This window comes from Condylura cristata, unplaced genomic scaffold (genome assembly GCF_000260355.1).
Source record: "Condylura cristata isolate star-nosed mole 26May11 unplaced genomic scaffold, ConCri1.0 scaffold00040, whole genome shotgun sequence".
Lineage (NCBI taxonomy): Eukaryota > Metazoa > Chordata > Mammalia > Eulipotyphla > Talpidae > Condylura > Condylura cristata.
In genome coordinates, this window is record NW_004567141.1 from 8,297,844 (window position 1) to 8,317,133 (window position 19,290).

Below are 19,290 nucleotides of genomic sequence, written 5' to 3' on the forward strand. Positions count from 1 at the left end.
AAAAAAAAAAGTTATAATACTACAGCAACCCAGGCAGTGTTATATTGCTGAAAGGATAGATATAAAGATAAATCTTAAGGTGAATGGATAAACAGATTTTTGTACATTCATATAACAAAAATTAGAAAATCTAGAAAATATTACTAAGTCAATGGAGCCTCCCTAGTGGCACAGAGGTAAAGACAGTGCTATCAAGCTGTCACCAGCCACTGCAGCACCAGTTCAGTCCCCCGGCTGGCCAGAGCTAGCCCACATGGTGTACCAGACCTCTGCTGTCACGCCTGCTGCTACTCTCAGTAGTGTATTCAGTGGATCTGCCTGTTCTGCTCCCAATTCTGTCTCTGGTGAGTCCTCTCACTTCCCCCCACCTCTGGCTTACACCCCAATTCTTGTATACATAAATAAATAAATCTTTTTTTAAAAGAAAACAAAGAGGCCAGACCCAAAATACCATATACATAGAGACTGGTAGTTTTCTGGAAAGGAAGGCATTAACTGTAAAGACATATAAAGGAACTTTTGGAGGTGATGAAAGTTTCTGTATCTCTTGTCAGTTATTTCAAATTTTTCTGTATCTTGTTCAGGGTGGTAGTTGCAAAGATGTAAGTTATCAAAACTCATCTAACTGTAGACTTAAAGGGTACATTTTATTGTATTATTCACAGCTCAGTGTTTTTAGCAGTGAAAAAAAATCCATAACAATTTAAGCTACAAAGCACAGAATGGAAAACACAGAAAAGTAGGTAGAAAGAAGAGGGATCCTATAAAAGAACAATGGACACTCAGCTTTTCACTGATAACATCAGAAGTGAGAAGACTCTAGTATTTTCAAATTCCTGAAAGATATCTTTTAGCTGGTGGGGTTGAGTTCCTGAATTATGGAAAGGTAGGTGGAGTTATGGCCGAACAGCTGGCATGAAACTGCCCGATAGAAGGGCGATGCATCCACCATGAGGCAGAGTAGGTGTTTCCGGTGCATATGAACTCTCGCCTTCATAGTCACCCTACTGTAGCCAAGCCTGGAGGAGACAGAGTGTCACAGTTGGTGGGTTCTCACCTGTGCGTTTACTACTGCAGTTGGAGGCAAGGACTCCAGCTCAGGGCTCAACAACAGGGTTTATTTACGAGAGAGCAGCTGAGAAAGAGGAAACAGTCAAGGTCAGAAGCAATAGCAGTGGTTTGAATGTCCTCAAGGTCGAAGGTTGGAAAGATCTTGAAGTTCTCTGCAAAGATCTCTGCAGAGGTGGCACCACAGCAGTCAGCAACAGCAAATGGGCCACAGTGGACACCAATGTTATAGTCCTCAGATGCTGGACATTAAGTCAACAACAGCCAGCTCTTTCAGAGACACCTAGCATGGGGCTGATGGTAGCATTCAGCAGGCAGTTTGCAGGCAGAGTAGGAGCTAAGTCTGCAAATGTATGGTACCAGATGACAGGGTCTGACATTACAGCTCAATGAAGGTCATCCAGCCCAATCTGCCTACCTGTCCAAATGCCTCTTCAAGCCCTCTTTCAAGCTCCTCACACAGGCCCACATCTCAGGCTGATTGGAAACTGGCTTAAATACTCTCCATGTTGTGCCCTTTTGCATGCCTGATTGGTCCTTTTAGTTGATTTGCAACCATGGGACCGCCAATCAAATTGGGAGTTTTATGACCCTATATGTGCTTACCTGCCAAGGGGGAGGAAACTACACCAGTTGGAAGCACTAGGAAATGAGTGGGTACACACTCCAGTCCCACCAGTCCCCATTGTTGGATTGGTTCTGGTTAAAATCCAGTCAAATTAGTCGAACCCATTTCCAAAAATCCCAGCCCCTGCCCAGATGGGAACTGCCTTGAAGTAGGGCAGACTTCTGGGCTGAAGGTCCGCTGGAGCCAGCCTCAGTGGGGCTGGAGGCAAACTGCAACCCAATGTCCTTCGGTGGGGCTGGGCTTAATAATTAGGGGGTCCTGCTGCACTATGAGGGTTATTTGGCAGGTGAAGAAACTAAATAGAGGGAACCACATTTGGTAGAATTTAAAATTCTTGTAGTTCACTCGAGAGAATTCTGATATGATCACCTGATGTCACAACCCTGTCTAGCAGGACTTTGGCTCTAACCTCCATTCGTCAGTGTTTTTGTTACCGAAGCCCAGCGCCTCAGCAGTGGCAGCAGGCAGGAACAGTGGTGATCATTCAACCTGCTGCTCCACCACAAGTCAGTTGTGAAAGTTGCTCTGCAGAGCTCAGTAACTGCCTTTTTTTTTTTTTTTTTGTAATGGACCAATTAGGTGCGAGCTTGAGCTGATTGGTGCTAAACAGTCCAATCAGACTTGTGGGTAGAGCACCCTGAGAGAGTATATAAAGGTGGGGGGGGTACCTAAAGAAAGACCATGCCAGCCCCCAAGGAAGAAGGGCAGGACTCCATTCCTGCCTCCAAGAAAGAGCAAAAGCATCCAGCAGCCGCCCTCTAAGAAGGGAAGAGAAGCTGCAGGACTCTGTCACAGACGGGCCCTCTGTCCTGGCTCTGAAACTGCCTGACAGGAGCACCACGGCCCGGGCTGGTGTCTCAAAGGGCTGCTTGTTGTCGGTATAGCCCAGCTAACTCACAAACTGCTGCTAACGCAGGGTGACTGTGACTCCGCCTCCGGGGGGACCAGTAGTGACATCACTACTGGCCAGTGCTGCCCAGCACTCCTGGAGACCAGTGGCGACCATCACTGATGCTCTCTGGGTGATTTAGCCGCCACTTGTGGATACACTGAGCTCTTCATTTCCCCTGTTTGTAAAATAAACCCCCTGGGGATTGTTCCTGGAGCCTGAGGTCTCTTGCATTGTGTAAACGGGTGCAAACCCACAGTGACCTGTCCTCTTACCTGTCCTTTTTTAGGCCCATAGGCCCCTATTGTGTGGGTGTTGTACTGCTATGGCCCTTAATTTTTGGCCTTTTGGGACTTTTTTTTAAAGATTTGTTTATGCATACAGAGCTGGAATACAGCCAGAGGAGCAGGGGTGGTGAAAGGATTCACCTGAGACAGAGCGGGAAGCAGAACAGGCAGGTCAAGTGAAATACACTAATGAGGGGAGTAGCGGGCAGGTCAGGAGAGGTCTGCCTCGCAATGTGGGTCAGCTCCCTGGCCAAGGATTGAACTCCCGCTAAAGCAACTGCAGCTAGCTTTGCTGTGCTGCGCTTTAACCTGTTGTGCCACCAGGGAGGGCCCCCTTTTGGGACTTTGTAATGGCTGTTCAATCTCAGAGCTCGGCAGGAAGGTGGCTGTTCTGTCCTTCTATCTAGCCTCCTCCCTTGTTGCCCTTTTGTAGCCCTCTCTACCAGTTCATTTTCACTACTATCCAGCCTCACTCAAGGCTTCAGAAGCCTCAGCTCCTCACCCAGCAGCCCTTGGGAAGCTGAAGTTATATTGAGCTCTCTTGTAGTGGCTGAGATACAGCACACCATGAAGACTCTCCTGTGACCCTGTGTGATGGAACATGTCCATTGCTGTGACAGGGACTCTGCTTCAAGAGTTCAGCTGGCAGTACAGGCCCTGAGAAGGACACCTGCACCCATCTCACAGTGTTCCCAGTAGTATCCCCTGTGGTAGATGAGGAAATGGGGGATAGAGTATTGTACCCAGTCACACTGTCACAATGACAGCTGCTCACTGACAAAGCCAGAGTGCAAACTGTGGTCTCCACATTCACAGTCTGCTCCTTTGACCCTATATCACGGTCCTATGATGGAAGATTTTGCAGCCTAAATCTGAGGAACAAATGGGTCCTCTGTCAGGGCTTCTGAACATCCAAATGAATCAGTTAAATTCCGAGAAACATGTCCCTCAGCCCCCACCCACACACGCCCAGGACTGTCTTTGATACCCAGGGCCCTGCTACTCCCATGTTCCTGCTTGTTTTACAAAGATGTATGTTGTCTTTCCCTAAGGTCTCTAGAAGAACCTGGAAGAGCTGATGATGAGGAAAATGCAGCTCCTCAGGCTAAGCATGCCAGCCTGCAGGTAACAGTGCCACCCATCGAGGCCTAGCTACCCTCCTTAGACATGGAAGGGATTCCACAATTTACTCATTATTTTGTTCAGCAAATATTTACTGATGCCTCCAAATGACAGGCACTTGGTTTAAAGCTACAGTAAGCACAAAATAAATAACCTGACCTTTTGCACTATTGAAGATGACAACAGTGCAAAGTAAGTATAATACAATGTGAAAAGAGCTTTTTCTTCTGGCTGCTTGGAGAACTCCTCTAAACTGAGCTTGAACTTCCCTTCTTGTGCCTCTCCCTTTCTGTACACGCCTGCTATAGAAACAGTGGTGAGGTAAAGCACCTGGGTTTCCATGTTCCCTTTCTGAAGACTGAGCTTCTTGGGAGCCAGGTGCACATCCAGTGGTTCTGTCCCAGGTGCCTGGTGAAGTGAGTTCACAAGATTGAGTTCACATGAGCTTTAGTTTCACTGAGTAGCCGCTATCACTAGGTACATCCAAGCTGCTCTAAGTACTTGGAACACTGTGTCCTGATCCTCTAGGAAAAACCCCAACCCTCAGAGAACCGCTGGCTGAAGTATCTGGAAAGGGACACCAAAGAACCGGAACCGGAAGAAGTGTGTTTCAGCAAACGGTCCTCATCCGAGACAGAGAATCCAGACCTCCCCTTCAATAAAGACCTGCCTAGAAAAAGGTGCTAAGTGAATCACTAATCCAGACCTGGACCTGTGCCACACTAACGTTAGGATGTCAGCTGCTGCTGGTATGGAAGGGAGGCTGCGGACCACCAACTGGGTGGCAACAGTGCTCACTGACCTCAAGGAAGAATTTCTGAATAGCAGGGTTGACAAAGTAACATACGCCCAGAGTAGCTGACCTGGCCAAAAGCTTTTAACTTAGAACAGAAAAGACCTGATTCATACTAGGGTTCTTCTCCAGACGTCCTCTGCATTTCATTGAGTTTTTTGAGAGGGCCTTATCTAGATATAGGTTATCCTTTACAGGGCAGGTGCTGTATTGCATAGGTAGGGAGTTCCTATTCAAAATATAACTTTCTCACAGTAAGCTGTGGAGCATGGAAATGGACTGGTTTGGATGTTGGGCACCCTGTTATTGGTGGTGAGGTGCAAGCCAAGCAGCCACCTGGGAAGCTGAAGGATGATGAGATTATACTGTATGACCAACTCAGGCTTGATGGGACGGGACTGGATTCTGACAACACTTACTTCCACTTGCCAGGAAATGGAACCAGAGCACAGTCCAGCCTCCACACAGCCCTAATATCCATAAGTCAAGCAAATCTGAAGTCACCTGGGACCCGCAGAAGGTCAGTGATTTGAGGATATAGTTTCTCTACTGGTCCAAGTGACCACTGAGCACACACAGTTCTTTGTGTTGTTTTGGCAGCAATTAAAGTGTAAGACTTAGGCCCCCATAACACCAGTTTCCCACCTGGTACCCTCTGTTGTGAACTCTTTGTTCTGGCCTACTGTTTCCCTGCTGTGCTTACCCAGTGATGTTAATTCCTGGTCACAGGGTCTCTTTATGGCATGGAGGAAGCCAGGGCTGACCAGAGGGGTTTCTAGTCAGGATAGATCTTGTTCCTCTGCATGATCTGTCAGGCTGTTTAATATGCGTGGCAAGAGTAATGCTCTCCACCCTCACTCTCCATCACTGAGCAGGTTATATAAGGTCTTGATGTTTCCAACCATGCTAACCCCACAAATGTTTCAAGGCTGCAGAATGCAGGTTTTCCTCTATATTGCCTCCCTCAATGGAGGAGCCTCAGACCTCCCCCAGCCTTAGACCTCCGTGCAGAAGTCAGTCACACCCCAGATGTTAGAATAATGGCGTCTCTGATTCTACCATCTCAGTCCTGGGCTCAACACTTGTATCCAATATCAGTTTAATGCTCACCACAGGCCTATTGTGTGTATGTTTTTAAAGATTTATTTATGCATACAGAACTGGGGTACAGGCCAGAGGTACAGGGGCAGTGAGAGGATTCACCAGAGACAAAGTGGGGAGCAGACAGGCCGGCTGACAAAGTAACACTGCTGAGGGGAGCAGCGGGCAAGTCAGAAGAGGTCTGCAGCGCCATGTGGATCACCTCTGGGGCAGGGGTATGGAGCTCATCTGAAGTGGCTTTAGCTTCCTAGTGCTGTGCTTTAATCCGCTGCACCACTAGGGAGGGACTGGCCTGTTGTGTTTTGAACGTGAGAAAGTAAAGTTAGCAAAAGCCCGGTCAGGTCACAGCAAGTCAGTAACAAAGCCTGGTAGTGGTGATACAGGGTCCCATCCATCTTGCCTTTCAAATTCCACAGTAGGTGGAGAAATCCAATTTTCAGTAGTTTCAGAGGTGGACATAAGTCAAGCCCCCCTTGGTGCCTCTATGCAGTTTCAAAACCCTCAACACGGTTCTAGAGTACCCTTCCTGAGAGCATGCAGTGAGCAGGCAGCATAGGGTCTCTCCATCCCTTCCCAGTGGCCTCTAGAGCCCTTCCTGCTCACACCTCCTCTAAAACACCCCCTCTGCTGATGCTAAGATCCCCATGAAGAGTTCCTGATTATGTGAGGCTGTCTTCCTATTTTGGAAAGCCTGGTCATGAAATTTAGTGGAGTATCTGGGATAAGGTAGAGCACACTGCCTTGCTTTGCTTTGCTATAAACTTTAAAATCAAAGCACCTGTCTGGCCTGCCAGCCCTAGGAACTGCTAAGCTGAACTTAGAGCAGTGTTAGAACCTGAGGCAGAAGTGAAGAAAGCTTTAGAGCAATGCATAGACCCTTCCTTCCACCCCTGGGTCTTGCTGGGCCAAAGACACTTATTCAAAACAGAGGACATGAATCTCTAACTCTCGCTAACTCTCATTTTCATTGCAGGGCCACACTATCCTGGCAGAGGTCCAAAAAGGAAGCAGTTATGAAGCCTGGGACACCACGGGACAACCACCATGTCCTGCCCAGCAGATCAAGACGACATCTAAGTGGAGACAATTTCTCCTGTCACCTGAAAACATTTCACGTGTGCACACCGAGCCCCCAGCACCCCAGCAGAGAGCACTCAGACTAGCTGAGCAAGGGGCCTCCAGACCCTATAATCTCAGTGAAGGGGCCCTCAGAGGCTCTCCCAGTACATTCCAGCTCCTGCAAACCACATATACCCCTATATCTAGGTCTAAGAGGGCCGGTGGGAAAACCCCAGAGCAGTCACAGGACAGAGGCCATTGGGCAAAGGGTGGACCCGTGACCAAAAGGCTACAGGAGCTCCCCCTTACACGATTGTGTGACCTCTTTAAAACTGGTGAGGACTTTGATGACAATCTGTGAACAGAGACTAGAGTAGTATATTAATTTGGACATATTTGTTATAAAGTCAGTCTCTCTTAATAAAGACATTTTTAATGTAAGCACTTGTCCATTACACACCCAAGTCCCTGGAAACACCCTTCCCCAAGTTGCTTTAAGTAGGACTGGAGGACAATTGATGGTAACTACCAAAAACTGACAATAAACAGGACTACCACATAATCGCGAGTTACAACACCTTTGATTAAAGTGCTTATACCATTTAATTAGATCATTTACAAATATAGTAACAGAATGGCTACAAAGGGATTTTCTTAATTTCAAAACAGACACCTGGAAGAGAACTGCAGTGGTAACAGGCAGCAGTGAGCGAGCGCCAACATCAGCTCCCCTTCTCGGCCCTTCAACCCATAGATGAAGCCTGGGCTTTCTCACCTCCAGCACTGTGCAGGACCGTCTCATCCTGCCCAACAGAATACTGCTGGTGCTCTGCCTAAACCTGGAGCAGAAATCAAACTACTTGTCAGTCTACTATTAGTTACTTTTTTAAAAAGCAGAAGGCCATTAGGCAAGATACAGTGTGCAGTGCTGGTGTAATCTGTCAGGAAGAGCAAGAATATGATGTGGTGTGGTGTTAGCCTCTCCTAGCACAGTCTCTCTGCCTTGGGGAACCTTGGGGCTTCAGGGGCCCAGCTGTGTGGAGCCAAAGCACCCAAGGAAAACTGACCATGTTTCTTAGACATCACAACACCACCTCTGTCTCTGTTCCTCTTACACACACACACACACACACAATGTATTGGGAGCTCCCTCATGTCACTTACTCTAGCCCTAAATGGCTTCATGCATCCCCACCCCCCAGATTCTGGAAGAAGAATGCAGATAAAGTGGCCTTTGCAGAGGCCCTGGGGTTCTACACTAGCACAACACGACTATGTGACAGAGGACACAGAACTGGTAGACAAAACTGTCACAATGACAGTGAGTGCTTTGAATACTGGATGGTGTCCAGGGCAGCCCCGATGTCATAATTCTTGGTCTGTAGGAGCCTGGTGAGCCACCCGCCTTCATCAGAGAAGCCCATGGACAGCATCTGGGAGAGGGACTCAATCAGCCGGGGGTCAGCTTCTGCCAGAGAGAACAATAAGTATCATGAGTCACTGGGCCCCATGTGCCTCCCCAAAACAGCACTACCCTGTGCAGCCAGTGAGTACTCAGCACCTGTAATCCTGGCCCATAGCTGGCCCTACAAACCACAGGGTCTCCTAACGCTTGCTAAGCAAAGGCTGGCAAACTTTTTTGGTAAAATGTTTTGCAAAGAGGAACTACCCAAAGCTCAAAGAGGGCCAGCCATCTGCCTTCTGCCAGAGAACATGTAGTATCCCCCTCCAGTTTGTTGGAGTCAGAAGAACAGTGTTAGGTTAAGCCCCCCCACCCCAGGGTGTTCCAGGAAACCCCACAGCCTCTAGTTCCGGGAAATTTAGCTATACAAAGAGAAAAAATAACTCCGGATACGGCCACCTGGCACCAAAGACCGTGGGGCAAACAAGGCAAACAACCCCAAATAAGGCGACCACCCCGACCTCTCTGCCACATTAGGCCCCAGCCATCCTAACCCTACTTAAGAAACCCCAAAACCCTCAACCAACGCAACACCTTCTAGCTTAGTCCGGAGGTGCTGTCCGAGAGCACGATAAACTTTTCTTGTTTTTGCTATTCTTGTCTCACACTTTATTTCTTGCCAAACTTTCCCTCACCATTCCTTTTCATTAGCCTTTCAAACAGCTGCTTGGCTACTCTGCAGGCTGTCCGATCTCTGTCATAACTACTCAGCACTACCACTACAACATAAAAGCCAGACAATAAGTAAACAAATAAGCATGGCTGTGTGCCAATAAAACCTGACTGAAACTTGTATTTTATTTAATGTTCACATGTTGACTTTTTCCCAGTCATTATATAAAAGTGAAAATATTATTCCCAACCTGTAGGTTACAGTTTGCCATCCCCTGCTCTCAGAAGAGCTACTGGCAGCCCGGAAGCCAAATTTGGCCCCTGTGTGGTCTTCATATACCTGTTGCCTTGAACACTCCCATGACAGTAATGAACTCGGGCAGATAAGAGTGAAGCCATTCAGTGTGCTCTCGGCTGCCTCAGCCTCCACCCCACCTACTTGACACAGTACTTTTCTGTCTGGGTCCCTTCAGGGACATTGGCCACAACTCATGCTGAGGTCAGCACCCCATGGGCAAAGTGAAATGGACACGTCTACCTTGAGTTATACACGGACATGCCACAGTGTCACCTTCAAGGTCACATCTGCCTTATAATGTCTATACATGGATGTTAAGTTTTAGAAGTTATTCAAATTGTTTGAGGTTATTATTCCTCAGTATAGACGCAAGAGGACAAAACAACTCATTTTCCCTCATGTCAGTAGGGAGGCCCTATAGTAAAGACTGGATGACATCTGTATGTCTAAAAGCAGATGAAGAAACAAAGTCAACAGACAAAACTGCTTGAAATCACTTGCCTGGTGGAAGATGTGGATACAATGCAGCTTCCTTTAGTCCTGTGGGCCCTTCCTGAGAAGGATCCAGAGAGCTTGGCCCTTCAGATTCAGGCATCTGCAGAGACTGGAGTTCACCTGTAGATGGATCCACTTCTTTTGAAGACAAATGAGTCCAGTCATCATCTCCTCCTGAGCCGTTATCAGACTCCATCTGTTCCTGGAATAGAAGCCCCATGAGTGTGCTAGGGACATGGGACCGCAGCCTCAGTTCCTGAAGAGTCAGCTATGGAGGGCTGACAGAGCTGTGGGAATGGTTTCTTTAGAAAGCTTAAAAGCAGTGTTCACAGAATGCAAAACATAGTGACAAAATTGGCGTACCCTGGGGAGGGGTTTTGGATGGGTTACTGGGAAAATGCTTGCCTCAGACTGAACCCCTGACTCCAAGGCGATCTTCTTCATTTGCTCTGCCAGACCCTGTGCACCCTCCACATCCCCCTCCAATTTGTTTGGATCAGAAGAGCAGCTGCTTGGCTGTGAGCTGCATTTCTCTTCAGTGCTGGAGCTGCTTGTGGAGACAGGTGTCAAGCGGCTTCTTTTCCCACCATGTTCCACATCAATATCAACCTCAATACCTAGAGACCAAAGGAGATAACAAAAACCTCTAAGTCCTTCAGAGGTTACCTGAAGGTCAGACCAGTAAGATGACTGGGGGCTCACAAAGCTCCTCCATATTCCATGTCTAGTGGGTCAGGACATGGTGCATGTGGCACTTGCTATGCAGGCACAGATGGTAAAGTTTACTGTAGAACTCAGTGTCACAAGGCCGGAAAGTGATGAGCCAGGATTCCACCCCAGTTCCCAGAAGACAAATGGATGGCCATCTTCAAGCTTCAAAAGGGTCCCAAAAGCAGAACTCCCAATATCCTGGCCCCCTATCATTCTGGTAGAAAAACAATCCACATGTCCATCTTTGGACCTGGCCCTTCCCTATGCTTAATAAATCATTAACTTTAGCCAACACCCAGGGTAGTTTGGGAGTAAAAAAGCCTATAAAGATCTTTTTCTGACCACACAGGGCAGCAGCTGCACGGCAGGCAGGGTGCAAGCCAAATAAAATAGTCCATGCAGCAAGATGTCCCTGCCATGGCACTGAAGATCACAGGAAGCATCACACTCGTGGCAAGGCCTAGTGAAATGGGAAATAGATTTAAAGCTAAGGTTCTCTATAGGTAGGCAACGGCCTGTGCAAATATCTGTGAAGCCCACAAAGCTGGAAACACAGCCCCGGTGTCCACCTCTAGTCTCCACACTCTGGGTATGTGCTTATGGTGAAAGCAGAGGCAGGCACAACCACAAGACTATATGGCTACAGCTTAAGAGTCAAACAGTTCTAAAAGACTGTCATGAAGATTCCTAGCCCCCACCCCCACACGGCCTGGCCAACTCCACAGAGAGACAATGTTTAAGTCGTAGCACTCTTTCCTGATTATTTGACTGTCTTACTCTACAAGATGATCACTTGCCTTCCCTTTCCTTATTTCAAAACCTCAATCTTCGGTGCAAACAATATCCAATGTTTATGTTATGACCATTATATATTGTTCTTGCAAGGCCAACTAGTGAACTTGACTGTTTCCTTGTAGGAATCTTTGAGTTTTGTAGTTAGTGATACCTGTTTCTTTGCTAAATTTCCCCACATTTTCCAACAGGTTCTCTAGAGTTTCTATATGAGTTGAGCCCATCATTTTTCTCCTCAGTTCGTTTTCCAGAAGCTACCCCTTAGCTCCAGCCTCCAGCTCATGCCAAACTGGCAGCTCTCCAGGCCAGCAGTACAGCTACTTCCTTCACTGGGACCCCCTTTCATTTCAGCATGGTAATGCCCTTATAGTCTTCCTTCTGTGATGGGTCCCCTTTCCAGTACCTATTTCTTGACTGTAGTCAGAGAGGGCTGAGCCCAGCTTTAATGAAACTCTTCACAGTTGGCTTTCCTTCTAAGCATGCAAGTGCATAACTTAAGCTTTTAATACTTAGGCATCTAGTTCAAATAGCAGTGCTATCAATAAGCTAGGACTGACACAGAATATCAGATGTAGTGATTTAGATGATTAAGACCTTGCAAACCTGAAAACTTTATTCTGGCTTCATACCTAATTTGTGTACAGAGTTCTAGGCTGAATGATCATTTTAAGGTAGGACTTTTGAAACCACTTATTGTTCCACGGTCTTCTGCTTCCAGTGTTCTGCTCTTTGTTGTCCCAAACCTGTAAGGTGACTGAGAGCTTTAGGACCCTCCCGTCTTTCTCACATTTTTGACACCTGATGACAATAATTTCAGAGTATTTTCAAATCACGGGAAAAGGCAGTCGGGGTCCCTTTTATCCTAAGGGTTTGTATCCTTCCAGTTCCAACACATTATTTGATTTTTTGTTAATTTCCTCTCTTCAGTGTTCTGTTCTTTCTGGAATTCCTACTCATTCCAATGTGGGGCTTCTAGGGTTAAACACTGAAATTTGTTCTTTCTCCTGCCTTTTGTTATGATTTTGATGTATTTCCTTCAGGGGATCTTAAAATCTTCTGACGTTCTTTTCCCATTATTATTATTCTTGGTAGTTTCCAAGAATGTTCTTACTCTGTTCCTATTATCACTTTTTAGGTATTCTGTTCTTTTTTCATTAATTCAAACACTCTTGTGTCTCATGAGGATTTTTCACATGCTTTTCCCCCCAGAAAAGGCCAATAAGGAGTCCTCTCATGAAGCCAGAGTCATCAGCTTCTCTGTGCAGGATGACTGCTGAGTCCAGCCAGGGCTCGAGGGAGCCCAGTTGGAGGAGTTACAGGTTGCATCTCCAGAGCTCTCAGCCTCTGTTAAGCATCAGCTCCCAGCTGCTGCTAGAACAACAACTCATCCTTAATGCCTCTCCCGTCCCTTGTCCCTGCTGTCCCAAAAGTTGACACTTACTTGGGTGAGACAAGAATTAGAAATCATATTTCCTGCAAGGGTTCGCAAGGGCCATCATCTTGCTGAGTGGGCCCCTGAAGTCTCTGTGATCTTTAATAGGGTCTTCAACACGTCAGTCTTGCTCCTTCCTCACCAGTGTCCCTGGTGGGGTTTCCATGGTCTCCACTGTTAGTTAATTACCTTTCTATCTTCCCAAATCTGAAGACATCATTTTATCTTGTCTTCTATTACTTTTTTCTTTTGTTATGTTGCTTTATACTCTTTTTAATACCTTTACTGTTACTTTAGCAGAGTGTGAAGCATGAGCATAGATTAAAAAACAAGCTTAGGGCCTCACTGGTGGTGCAAGGGGTTAAGTCTCAGTACTATGAAGCCATTGGCAGCCGCTGCAGCACAAGTTTAATCTGCTGCCAGGGAGCTGACCCACATGGCACAGCAGACCTCTCATGTCCTGCCCGCTGCTCCCCTCAGCAGTATGTTTAATCTGCCTGTTCTGCTCCCCACTCTGTCTCTGGTGAATACTCTGGCTTGCACCCCAACTCTTGTATGCATAAATATAAATCAATCTTTAAAAGAAAGAAACAAGCTTAACTATCAGAACTCCTGCCTGCAAAACTTGTAATAATTTGTGCACTGCTGTTCCCAACGGTTTTTGTTTGAAGACATGATGTGAAGAGCCCTGCTGTTCCATCCTAGATTTCACTGACTGTGACACCAAGCCAGGCACAGTCCTGGGACTTGACAGTGTACCTGCTCAAGTGGTTCTCACAGCAAAAGGCTTTGTTTTTACTTTAAAACTAACCCCACACAGACGCTAGGAGGCTGGCACTGACTCCCCTTGAGGCCCTGCTTTGGGAAGAGCCTTTCTGGGCAGTTAACAGAGTCATACTAGGTATTAAGTTCTTTATTATGAGAGGGAAAATACCGAGAAGTTCAACAACAGAGTTTAATCAAAAGAATCAATTCCTCAAATAGCTCTCTTCAAGTGAAATACTTAGTGGCATAGTTGACTGAAAATTTCCCTGTTGAGGTATACTCCAGATTCCTCCCTAACTGATAGAAAATCTATCCACTTTGAAAGATCTGAAAATGCCTTTATCCTTACCCCAAGACCTCTGAGCACTTATAAAAATTATTCCTATGTGTCCCAAGAAAGGAAGCCAGGTACTAAGTCATCAAGTGTGCCCTACGGTTATTTGGAAACAGCTCCCAGGCCCCATCCAGACCTACTTACCAGAACCCAGAAGGCAGGGCCTAGGATTCCACACCGTTTCAAAGGCCCCACCTAGACCTAGAGCTGGTTTTGTGATGTTTCAGGTGGACTCCTTCTTTTCGTAAGGACTTTGTCTTCAGAATAATTTTTAATCAAGTTGCCATGTACCAAAACATATACCCAAAAAGACCGGTATTGGTGATTTTGATGTTCAGGATTGGGAATGATTTTTCATTTACAGTCATTATGGGACCAGCTTCTTGTGGCACCTAAGTAATAGCCCATTAGACAGAATGCCTGTTTCAAAACTCTGTTCACTCTCAAACCTTCCCTACGTCTGATGTGAGTGGCAGGTATGGCTTAGGGTTAGCTTGTTTCCCTACTCTAATCTAAACACTGCTCCCCCATCTTACTTCCTTAGAAAGCACTAACAATAGCAATTCTTTGTTCTCATTCTCTTGATGGCATTTACCACCAGCACAGAAACCATATGTGGTATGAGCTATTTCATGCAGCAGTGAAGCACCAAAATCACTGGTACATATTAGTCAGAAAGAGTATAAGCAGAAATGGCCTCAAGTCAGAGGCAGTAAAGCACAGGATAGATGGTAGACAGGGTTTGAGCCCCTCTCTATCAACAGTCTTTCAGACACTGGCTATCATTTTTGAACAAACTGGTAGGTACTTCCTGCCACAGCAGGAAATGATCACTCTGATCACTGCTTCACTTAATCTTGAGTCAGTTGCTTGCATCAAGTGCCTGACTCAAACTATATGGGGCCACACCACTGTGGGGGAACACACTGTAGCTCACAGCCACAGACCGGCACTGAACTTGAGGCATCACACAGAACATCCTCCTCAGAAACATCTGGAAAAGATACCTGCACCCACCCCTTCCCCGCCCCCTCCCCACCAAAGAATAAAAGAGACAGGGAAAGGAAAAGAGAAATGGCATCTTAATTAACTATTCACGCATGTCCTTGAATAAACCCAAAGGCCCACAACACATCAGGGGAAAATGCAAACCATTCTTTCCCCAAAGAAGAGACGGAAATTGGGAGGCCAGCCCTTCAAATAAGACTAATAACCCCTCCCTACCTAATCATACCAGCAAACAGTGGTTGATTCTATTTCAACCCATTTGGAAACCTTAAGAATCTGTCAAGGAATTGAACTTTTGAGTGGCCTGTGGTACAGAACTTAGTAAAGGATGAACTGAGGAGACAAATCCTTGTCAGTGTCAAAGGTATATCAGTGAGCATTCCTCTCCAGGATCCTACACACAGAGCCACAAATACTCTGATATCAAAGAATAGGCACTTCAGCCACTTACCCAGAGGACTGAGGGCAGCAGCCACGCTCTCCCCTACATTTTTGAGGAAATTCAAACTGGGATCCTCTGATGGACCAGAAGCTTTGATTTTAAAAAACAAAAACAAGAGATATTTAATCCAAAGAACATTTCTCAGTGACCGATCCCTGCCACAGGCCTATCTTCACACAGGGCCTTCATGAGACTTAAACTCAGCCCAATCCGGACCCCACTGTGAGCACACTCTTTATCCCATTACCCTCTCAGCTCTCCCCGCTTTCTCTGTGACCCCTGGTGCTCAGGATGCCATGGAGGACTCAGCACACATAGCATAAAATGCTGACCACATCCCTGTTATTTACTCCAAATAAAACAAACAGCTCCACCCCTTTGTATCAAAAGGTATGTGAATCAAAGATTAATAAAATTAGAAAAAACCAGATTCCAAAAATCTAGACTGCAAGTTACATGTAAGTTTTTAATGTTGTAAGTTTCTAAGCTTTTAACTTTGTGATTCTGTTTAGTCTGTACAAATTTGGCTTTCACTTTCCTGATGGTTAACACAAAAGACAAAAAGATTATGGCACAAAAAAAATGCAGGTGCTGAAAGGCTCTTCCTGCCTGTGTGTGCGCCTGTCTCATAAGGGCAGCACTGCGAATCAGGAAAAGGATTTGGTCTAGGTCCACCACTGCTGAGCTAGGCACCTCAATGTTCCCTTTTGTGAAATGGAGATAATACCACCACCCTGCCCCAAGCTGGCAGTTCGGTAAGGATGACATGAATGGTGTGATGTACAGGTATAGCAGGAAATCATGACACATGAAGGCCTGATGAACTTCACTAGATATACACCCAGCCCTCCAGCTGTCTCCCTTTCACCTTACCTTTGTGAAGCCAGCGGATCAACCTCACCTGAATCTGCTGTGGGGCTGGCACGGGAATCTCCTGCTCGAGGGGGCCGTGGGCTCCAATTCCCCGGTGGGCACGTGTCCCAGGCAGGCCACCCGAAGTGCCCATGTTTCAGCTTCCGAAGCCAACGGTTATGAGAGAAGCCCTGGAGTCCAGCAGAGGGCCGGGTAGGGCTAGGTCAGGGGACTCCTGCCACCCAGCACCTACCCTAGCCCACTGAGGTTCAGTGGGGGCCCACTCACCTCGGAGAGGTTCGCAAAGGCACTGGGGAAGGCAAGCTTGCTGTGCTCTCTGTGCAAGCCTTTCCCTTCACACGCAGCACACAGGTCATAGTCAGGGCAGACCCTACACTTGTAGCGTGTCCCCACCACTGGCCCACTGCAACCATCACAGATCACGTTGGGGTGCACCAAGTTGCGGGGTGCTTCCTGAGCACATGGGGGTCGGTGGTCCCGCCGGCACTCCTTCTTCTCTGCAGGAAGAGCAGAGAACAATGAGGTCCAGCCCCCTGAAGTCTCCTGCTCATCCCTACTACAGGACTATCAGAGCAAGCCACTGACCCTGCTTTCCAGATATGGAGTCCATGCAGAAATCAGTTGGCTCAAGTGAAAATAATAAAATGATGAGTGAACTTACCAGGAGGTTCCCAATCTCTGTGTCTACCACCCAGCCACACGTGGCCCACGCAAGAGAAAAGCAGCAGAGCAGGAAGCTCTGTATACATACCTTTGACCTTGCATCTCACCAACACAGATCCCACAGTACCCCCAAACTCAGCCTAGGCACCAGAGTGAGCTCTCAGACCCTCCAACCCCAAGCCCTGTGGTGGATATGGACTCCTCTTTCAAGCCAAGCACAGTAATGACTATGTCAGTCTTACAGATTACAGGTGTCTCACTTTTTCTTTGTAGAAATATGTTAAACATCAGTACCTTAGGACCCCAGAGCACCCCCCTTCTTTACCTTTAATATAAATCCGGAAGATGCCATCCTTCACGTAGGACATTGCCATTGTCAGCTCCTCATCGCTGGAAAAGGCAACCAAGTCTCCATCCTCATCTAGATTGTTTACAAGAGCACATTAGCATCCAGGGCTTCTCAGAGGGCCACAAGCTAAGCTGTTATAAAGGGCAGAGGCCAGTGCTAAAGGGGCACTGGCAGAGCTATCTTCTAGAACCCCCTAGTTTGAGCCACGGGGAGTGAGGCTGAGCTAAGATGGCCCATCCACAATAACATGCCTGAAAAGTTCTGGCCACCACAGGTGGTAGAAAGCATGCATGCCGAGGTAGCATGGGGGAGCAGCAGGCTGGGCCAATTACTCCTTCAGAAAGGTACCACCTTAGTCCAAATTCAACCAGGTCCAGGCAGATCTTCAGAATACCCTACCTGTGACCTGCTCCTAGAGGGCACAACCTCTCTTCAAAGGCCCTGGGCCCCTCACAGTTTCAGAGAGTTACCTGGATGAGCGCATTTAATTACTTCTTTCCAAATGAAGCTAACCATTGTGCACTGTCTCCAGTTTCCATGTTAACTCATACTGTCTTAAAGCACCACCACCAAGGCCAAACCACAGATACATTGGCAGTTTGGGCCAGTTTGTGTGTCACCACATGTAACACCTGCTGCAAGAACAGTGTCAAGAGGTGGAAACAACCCAAACTTCTGTCAATTAATGAATAAACAAAATGTGGTATGTCCATAAAATGGAGTATTATTCAAACACAAAAAGGAATGACAGACTGACACAATGGTACACATTGTAAACACTGAGAAGTCAATTCAAAATACATATTTTAAATATCTAGAATACAGAAATTCAGAGAGAAAAATCATGGTTGCTCAAGAATGGGAGGGGGCCCAGAGGACAGGTAAAGGGTATTTTCTTGATACCATACTGAAAAGTTCTAAGACTGTGAAGATGGCTGCATAAGTATGTGAATATGCTAAAAACCATACATTTTAAATGGGTCTATTATACGGTATGTGTATCATACCTCTATAAACATATTACAACAGAATCAAAAACAAAACCTGATTTGGCAGCAATCCTAAGGGAGGTCCGGGACCGCCCAGGGGCGGGCCTTGGCAGACCACTTCCCTCCAGCCACAACCACCCCAAGCCGCACCCCCAGCGGCCACCAGTCACACCAGGCCACCCGTCACAGGAAGCTCAGCTGGCTCCTAGGTCTCCTTGTGCAGCGCTTCCAAAGAAAGATCTCGAAGATTGTTAATGCATGAAGGGTAATGCCTGGAGGAGGCTGGGGTGTTACCTGGCCTGGGGAGGTCAGTCCCCTACTACCCCTCCCACTAAAGGTGGGGCCTGCACCTCACGTTTGTTTACACGCGTGCGTCACTCATCTCCCTTCGTCATGTCTCCCTTCGGCACTGCTCCACGAGCGCTGGGTCAAGGTTCTTCCTGGCTCTATGCGACCGCCCCACCGGGCGCTGGCTGGCCCAGAGTCGGCGGCAGCAAGATCTCAGTGTAACCTGAGTGCCGGCCTGCCCACCCTGTGCCTGCTGCGAGCCAAGGTCGCCCCAGCCTGCAGCGCTGAGATCTGCCACATCATGGTGGGGGGGGGGGGGGAGTGAGGGTGGCATCTGCCGCCCTAGGCCTGGGGACCCCGAGAGCCCTGACAGAGCCAGGCCGCTGCGAAGCTGACTCTGGGCCCCAGGCTGGACCTCGGGGTCGGCCCGGGGACCCACGCAGACCGGCGCCCACCAGCCAACGGCCAAGGCCAACCTCCTCTGGCGCCACCAGGCCTGACGCGCGGCACGGCGGCCGCCCGCCCGCGAAGGCAGGCCCGCTAGGCCCGCGCTGCCCCGGGAGCCCGGCCACTCACCGCGGTAGTGGGCCAGAAAGCCGCCGGGCCGCAGCGCGGGGAACAGGGCGGCCACCCGGCTCAACAGCCGCTCGCAGCGCGGGGGGCCGGACGCGGCCTCGGCCTCCGCCTCCGGCTCCGCGCTGAAGCAAAAGCTGAACCGGCGGATCTCGCGAGTCGCGTCCTCCTTGCCCAGAAGGTAGGCCTTCACGGTGAGCGACGCCATGGCAGAGGTCCGCGAGCCGCAGCCAACTGGCAGGGGCGGCCGCCGGCGC

The 19,290-nt window shown here is 48.0% G+C and overlaps 2 protein-coding genes across 2 annotated transcripts in view; one reads left to right on the plus strand and one right to left on the minus strand.

Moving 5' to 3' along the window:
* Window positions 1–8,158, plus strand: part of LOC101626682 (chromosome unknown open reading frame, human C5orf45) — an 11,328-nt gene extending 3,170 nt beyond the window's left edge. The window contains exons 2-5 of the mRNA XM_012733341.1: window positions 3,925–3,997; window positions 4,523–4,674; window positions 5,220–5,307; window positions 6,862–8,158. Coding sequence (XP_012588795.1) covers window positions 3,925–3,997; window positions 4,523–4,674; window positions 5,220–5,307; window positions 6,862–7,308 — 760 coding nt within the window. The 3' untranslated portion in view covers window positions 7,309–8,158. The remainder of the gene's footprint in view (window positions 1–3,924; window positions 3,998–4,522; window positions 4,675–5,219; window positions 5,308–6,861) is intronic.
* On the minus strand, window positions 7,532–19,260 carry SQSTM1 (sequestosome 1). Its single transcript, XM_004693674.2, has 8 exons — window positions 19,037–19,260; window positions 17,160–17,255; window positions 16,439–16,668; window positions 16,200–16,341; window positions 15,308–15,388; window positions 10,220–10,431; window positions 9,821–10,016; window positions 7,532–8,415 (listed from the first exon to the last, which is right to left on the minus strand). Exons 1-8 carry the CDS (start codon window positions 19,239–19,241, stop codon window positions 8,258–8,260), a joined length of 1,320 nt encoding a protein of 439 aa, XP_004693731.1. The 5' UTR covers window positions 19,242–19,260; the 3' UTR covers window positions 7,532–8,257.
* Between the last annotated feature and the right edge of the window lie 30 nt (window positions 19,261–19,290).

What these genes read in the sequence shown, in the direction of transcription:
- SQSTM1 (XM_004693674.2), bottom strand. Translation starts at nt 19,241, where the DNA reads ATGGCGTCGCTCACCGTGAAGGCCTACCTTCTGGGCAAGGAGGACGCG. An exon ending in AGTCAGGGGTTCAGTCTGAG is followed by an intron (nt 10,017 to 10,219) that starts GCAAGCATTTTC and finishes CTTCTATTCCAG; the next exon opens with GAACAGATGGAGTCTGATAA. An exon ending in GTATCCACATCTTCCACCAG is followed by an intron (nt 8,416 to 9,820) that starts GCAAGTGATTTC and finishes TCTCTCTGGCAG; the next exon opens with AAGCTGACCCCCGGCTGATT.